This window comes from Stegastes partitus, unplaced genomic scaffold, assembly GCF_000690725.1.
Source record: "Stegastes partitus isolate 25-593 unplaced genomic scaffold, Stegastes_partitus-1.0.2 Scaffold897, whole genome shotgun sequence".
Classification (NCBI taxonomy): domain Eukaryota; kingdom Metazoa; phylum Chordata; class Actinopteri; family Pomacentridae; genus Stegastes; species Stegastes partitus.
In genome coordinates this window covers 93,168-100,009 of record NW_007578628.1, presented here as the reverse complement: position 1 = coordinate 100,009, position 6,842 = coordinate 93,168, and the positions used below count along the sequence as shown (strand labels likewise).

At 40.8% G+C, this 6,842-nt stretch overlaps 1 protein-coding gene across 1 annotated transcript in view; it reads right to left on the bottom strand.

Moving 5' to 3' along the window:
- Positions 1-6,842, bottom strand: part of LOC103366013 (choline transporter-like protein 5-A) — a 63,149-nt gene that overhangs the window by 12,285 nt on the left and 44,022 nt on the right. Inside the window, exons 15-18 of the mRNA XM_008293611.1 lie at positions 3,328-3,596; positions 3,079-3,173; positions 2,884-2,987; positions 2,701-2,774 (exon numbers count right to left, since the gene is read on the bottom strand). Coding sequence (XP_008291833.1) covers positions 2,701-2,774; positions 2,884-2,987; positions 3,079-3,173; positions 3,328-3,596 — 542 coding nt within the window. The remainder of the gene's footprint in view (positions 1-2,700; positions 2,775-2,883; positions 2,988-3,078; positions 3,174-3,327; positions 3,597-6,842) is intronic.

The window sequence follows — 6,842 nt, the reverse complement described above, 5'->3', positions numbered from 1 at the left end:
CACAGATACATTTGTCATTGTCAGAATAATTCTATGTTATGATCCAATGATCTTTGTGAAAAGTATGAGAATGCTGTAAATGTTCATTGCCTCTACTTCACCTTGCTAGTGTGAGATAAGGACAAGACGTCCTTAGCGGGTAGTCAAATCACCATGCCTACACACACATTTGCGGGAGGTTGTCTTCTGTTGTCTGTATATAAGAACCAATGCTTCATGCTTTTAGTTAGACACTTGTTCAGACTCTGTGCTGTACATGTTGCTCCTTGCTGCAAGAAAAACTTTGCTTTGACTTAAGAGACGAGTCTGTGTTGACTGGGAGCAGTTAGGACTCCACTGAAGAATTTTCCTAACATTTTTGGTCCCTCCTCTGGACAGGTTTGGGGCCGAAACCATGTACGGGAGAGTCTGGGACTCCTGGAACAAAGACCTCCGTCTTGAATTAGACGTTCAGAGAGGCCAGCCGCTGCTGTCCGGAGGAGGGTGAAGGGATTTCGAGAACAAGTTAAGAGTCGTCACAAGTCAACGGTAGGCCTGGTTTTATTTGTCTCTTTCCAAGAAACAGTCAAAATTACTGAGGTAGTTATTCAGGTTGTCTCAGTAAAACCAACTAGCAGGAGTAACCTAACAGTGGCAACAACCTGCTGGTTTGTGGATACCTAACGGTGGCAACGAAGCAAAGGTTTCACTGATAGGACCAGTTGCTCGGCTGAATTCCATACAAACTGGTTGGCTACTGGAGGGGAACTGGGTTCCTTAGATTCCTTAGGGGAATAGTGATAAAACTACCAGAGTTGGACAGGGCTCTATAAATCTGTCATAAAAAAGTCGGACAGGACTATAAGTCTGCGTTAAATTTTATAAAGACAGTCAAAACAGGACTTAAAGCTGTTGTAAGAAGTCTGGTAGGACTATAACCATTAACAGAACTGCTTAAAGAAGTGTTGAGGGTAGAGACAAATAAAACAATAAAATAAAAAAATTAAATAAAACAATAAAATAAAAAAAGAAAATAAGAAAAGAAAAAAATACCATATATATATATATAATGGGATGTTGTTGGAGTAAACCCACAGGAGATGCCAAATGCATGCAACAGATCGATCGAAAATCAATAAAACACTTTAAAAAATGGCAAAAGGATTACAATTTTGAAGGTGAACTAGATTAATAAAAATGAAAAAAAAAGTATGTAAAAGAAAAAGAGAAAAAAGAAGGCTGGTAGTAAGCAAATCAATGGCTTGAACAAGCAAAGAAGCAAAAAGAAGGCAGAGAAAAAAGAGTAAGTAAGTAAGTAAGTAAAATTTATTTATAAAGCGCTTTTCCCAGACAAAAGTCACAAAGTGCTTTAACATTAATAAAATACAGACACAAAATTGCAAAAACTGCACAAAACATAGATAAAAGCACAGTACACAGCATAAGAGCNTTTGTGACTCCTGTGATGGACTGGCGACCTGTCCAGGGTGTCCCCTGCCTTCGCCCTGAGACGGCAGGGATAGGCCCCTTCATGTATAGCCACTTGATGGATGCTCTATCTACTGAGCCACAGCCACCACAAGACGCTGACTATGTTCTGTTATGTTAAAGTACCAATAGAGGACACTCAGAGACCCCAAATGAGTGCCATAGCACTGTTTAGTGACCTGATCAGTCTTGCAAATGCATTAATTGAGGGAGTGACACAGTGAGATGACAAATCACACAAATGAAAAACAGCATTCGACTGCTGTTGAGAAAATGTGATATTTATGTAAACAAATATTAAGTTTTGGAAGACAGTAAACACATTAACATTATACAGTTTTCTGACTGACATGGCAGTTACTATAAAGTCAACATTGTAAAGGCACTCATTGAGCACAAATACCACGTGTCTGTGTGAACCATGCAGTCTTGTTAAATAGGCATTCAGGCAGAACTTTTGAATTGAACTGCCTGGATCCTAAAATGGCACTTCAGACATAATATGACCACTCACTGAGCTATAACCAGACACATTATGGATGGATATTATTATAGATATAGATATGATAGCATCACATTTAGTAGAAGAATAAATGTGTTTACAATAAAAACATAGTGTTTTAGATGTAATTTTGGTATTTTTTTAGAGCTTGAGCTGCTGAGCATGATGATATATAGCATGTTTCAATTCTCAAAAGATGAAGGAAGATATTGCAAGTTGAAAAATTGAGAGGCTGTAGGCAAAGTCTACCTGCAGTTTTTATTACAGTGACAGAGAGCTTGAGCTTTAAAACAAAAATCAAAAGTTAATTTGAGTTAGATTTTAACATTGTGAAAATGAAAGGCCTTGTGGCTACTTTGATACTAACTGTGTAATTATGGAGACAAATTTGTGCATTTTTTAAAAAACGTTTTCTGATCTCCAAAAAACATTACTCTTCACTCTCGCTGCTCACATGACAAATAAGTGTGTTTACATTAAGAATATGATTTTTAAGTTGTAATTCTGGTATTGTTAGAGCTTGACTTGCTGAGCATGATGATATATATATATAGCATGTTTCAACATCTCTTGCTCTGCAATCACACAAATAAGCCTGAGCAATTAAAATTGCGTGCTTCACTGAATGCTTATTAAATAAGCATTCTCCCTAAAAACCTGGCAGTTAAAGCATTCAAACAGTCCAGCAAGGATCTGACTAGACTGAACTAGTCTGAAAAGCATTGACTTACCTCACCACATTTCTCATCAGGAGGAAGAAGGCTTCTCTGGCTGAGGTACAAAAGTTTTTGCCATAAATCGCAACCTGGTGGGGAAGAAACAACAAAGAGCATTGCAACAGCATAAGATTACTGTTGGCAAAAAGAAGCCATGCTACTAATTCTAAAATGTAGCCCTTTAACCAAGTCACTCACCATGATATAAGCATTATGGTTCATGTAGCGCAGGAATTTCTCTAAACACCAGAAACAGCATTTCAGACAACACATAATGGACCTGGACAGGCTGTTATCAACACCTAAATGGATAAAGATCAGAACAGTGATTAGATTATAGTAGTAATGAAGTAAAGAGAAGTTTTGAAAATGTTTGTGTGTGTGTGTATACACCTTTTAGTCTCTGTTCCAGGTATTCCAGTATGATCTTGAATAGTTGAACAACTGAAAGAATTAGAGCTCCAAATGCCAAAGACCCTGTGTGATACCTGGAGATAGACAGGAAGAGCTCACCACATTTGTCATGTATTAGCTACCTATAATAATATACTTAAATAATAGATGGAACAGGACCAATTTAGAGGTTTGTATGGCAATTAGCTAATAAGCAAATTAACTTGGCTTAGCTATTTGAGTCCTTACCTGATAGCCCTGTTAAATGATAAAAAGAGTGGACATGGTGGGATATCCTGAGGCTTTCTCTTAGCCCAGTAGTAGCTTGCAAATGTCCCAGCCAGGGTGCACTGCTCCAGGGCCAAGCTAAAGTTGACAAGCCAGAGGAAGACCAGTAGGTTGGACAGCTGCAGCAGAAAAAGGTAGCGGTGGTAGGAGGTCTCCCCACCATAGAAGGCAAATAAACACTTAGAACCCAGACACAACGCTGATTCGGAGATGTTGGTTCTGTTGAAGGTCTGGCAGAGACACAATGGGAATAAATATACATGATGTACTTTTTGTAAAGAACATAGAAAGGTATGCAATATTTATACAGGCACACATTTATTGTTCTTTAGACGCTGTGGTTCAGCACACTCAGTTTGAAATAAAATGACAAACATTGCTACTAAGTCTCAGCTTCAAGACCACCATAGCTTTATTTTGCAAGAACTGTGCAGAGAGATAACTTCTACAACACAGTGCTAGCCTTTGCCACCAGTGACTGTGTGCTGCAGGTTAGATGGAGTAACTAACACACATTTTTCACAGCTAAAGGATACAAGGAGCTAGAAGCCTTTATATAAATGAAATTATATTTCTTACATTATACACATTGGTTACTTCAATCAAACACAGGATAATAAATACAAATTATGTCTGCAGTTGGAAAACTGTTGCTCGCTGGGATCTAATATGACTGCCGACAAATCAAAGGCTTAATTACAAACTACCAGATCAGGAGATGCTCAGCTGGGAAAGCATCCCAAAAATCTTCTTATGCCCAAAATCTACAGGCTTCATGCATCTGTCTACTTGAAATCTGCTCAGCTGATTCAGTGCTGTGATCCATTTTTCTCTCCATAGCTTTGACAGCTCTGCTGGGATAATGTCATACCATTTATATTTGTCATTCACAAATTACCAGCGATCCCCAAGTAACACTAATTCTGTGCGAATCGTACAAAAGTCAACAATTAAGAGAAGACTTTACCAGAGTGAATAAAGAAGGTTCACTACAAGGTGTAAACCTTTGGTAAGCATTTAAAAAACAGGAAGGCCAGATTAGAGTTTGCCAAAAAACCTTTAAAATAACATGTGCAGTTGTAGAACAACATCCTACGGACAGATGAGACAAATATCAGCTTGTACCGGAATTATGGGAAGAGAAGAGTATGGAGAAGGGAAGGAACTGCTCAAGATCCAAAGCATACCTCCTCATGAGTGAAGGATAGTGGTGGTAGTGCTGTGTTCACACCAGAGGCGAGTAAAATCATTCGCGCGAATGATTTACATGTAAAGTCAATGTGAAGACACAATTAGATGCGAGCAAACGTTGGGCGGTGTGAAATGCACGATTAGCGTGGTGCGAATGACACGAATTGAGCGAGTTATATGCGCAAATTCGTATTAGACGTGCAAGCTGAAAAATCTGAACTTTTGTGAATGGCAACCTTCAACTTAGCAACTCGCAAGCCGAGTTGCTAGCTATCGCAATGCTAGCGGGATAAATGTCCGTTGACTCCCTGTGGTCAGCGTACTCCTGCTGGCGGTCCATGTTGTTGTATGTCGCGAGGAAAAAAACATCGCTCTATCACAGCGAGCGCCTGTGGTTGGTATCCTGGAGGGATATCCTGGTACCGATCCTCTCCAACAGGTAGTCAAACTGGGTCCAGATCAGCCGAAAATAGCGCTGCAAGCGGCAGTCATCCAGGCGCAGCTCCTGGAGAAGGTGGGGGAATTCCCTGAGCTGTGTGTTTCTCTGGGGGATCCCCGGACACTGTGGCATCTGGACTTGCTTCATTCACGGGAATGAAGTGAGTAAACTCAATGCACACACGTGTCCAAATACCTGCAATGATGCGAGTAAAATCATTCGCGCGAATGATTTCATGTAAAGTCAATGTGAAGACGGGATTAGACGCGAGTAAACGTCTCACGGTGCGAATCGCGCGATAAGTGCAGCGCGAATTGAGCGAGTTATTCACGCGAATGACATGATTCTCGCTGTGTTAAAGTTGAAAAATCGGAACTTTTGGGATTTTTCGCACCGCGATGGCCAATCAGTGTTTAGACTCACTAGTGATATCAGGAACATGATACTTTCAGTTTTCTGCAACTACACTGTGACTACTGATTGATTTACTCACCCCAGAAGATAAGTAGCAACATTTTTGACCCAGACGAGCGGCCGCCAGCAGGGGTACGCTGACCACAGCGATGAGGAGCCAGCGGAGGTTTTATCCTTAGCAACTCGGCTCACGAGCTTGCGAAGTTGAAGGGTAGCATTCTTGTGTGTGGACAGCCAGGGACAGCCAGTCTGCTGAGCACTGAGATCTGCCTTGGCCAATAATGTGGCTACTTATCTTCTGGGGTGAGAAAATCAATGAGTGTTCACAGTGTAGTTGCAAAAAAGTGAATGAATCATGTACGCCGATTGGTCATCGTGGTGTGAAAAGTGCTAAAGTTCAGATTTTTCAACTTGTGCATCAAACGCGAATTTGCGTCATTCATGCATTACGTGCGTTTAACGTGGCGAGAATTGTGTCATTGGCACGAATAACTTGCTCATTTTGCGTCATTCATGTCGCGCCAATCGCTTGACTCGCACCGCAAGATGTTTACTCGTGTCTAATCGCGTCTTCACATTGAATTTACATGTAAATCATTCGTATAAATGATTTTACTCTCATCTGGTGTGAACACAGCATAATGGCATGGGCATGTATGGCTGCCAATGGAAATGGTTGTCTTATATTTATTGATGGTGTGACTGCTGACAAAAGCAGCAGGATGAGTTCAGCAGTGTTTCAGGCAACATTATGTGCTCATTGTCAGCCAAATCTTTCAGAACTCATAGGATGGAGCTTCACAGTGCAGATGACCCAAAGCATACTGCAAAAGAAACTGAAGACTTTTATCGGGCAAAGAAGTGGAATGTTCTGCAAGGCCAAGTCAATCACTTGACATGAATCAAATTAAGCATGCATTTCACTTGCTGAAGACTAAACTGAAGGGAAAATGCCCTAAGAACAACCAGGAACTGAAGACAGCAGCAGCTGAGGCCTGGCAGAGCATCACCAGGGACGAAACCCAGCATCTGGTGATGTCTATGGGTTCGAGGCTGTCATTAACTGCAAAGGATTTGCAACAAAATATTAAAACTGCTAATTTGATTCATGACTATGCTAATTTGTCAAATTACTTTTGGTTCCTTCAAAAGGTATGTAGGATATGGACAGACACAGATGCTCAAAAGGATTCAAAGAAGAAACTTCATGGGTACTTTGCAGCACCCAGGTCACAGGGCCATGTAAATCAGCCTTGCAGACTCGGAGGAGTGAGGAAGCAGAGTCCCTTTTGGGAATTTCCTTATCACACCTATCAGAGGATCTAAGAAAGAATTTCTTTGGGGGAAGACAAAGAAAAACATTCAAGACCACTCAGACCTTAACAAATGGTCCAGATGGCCAGGCGCAATGAAGTGCCCTGGGCTTAACGTA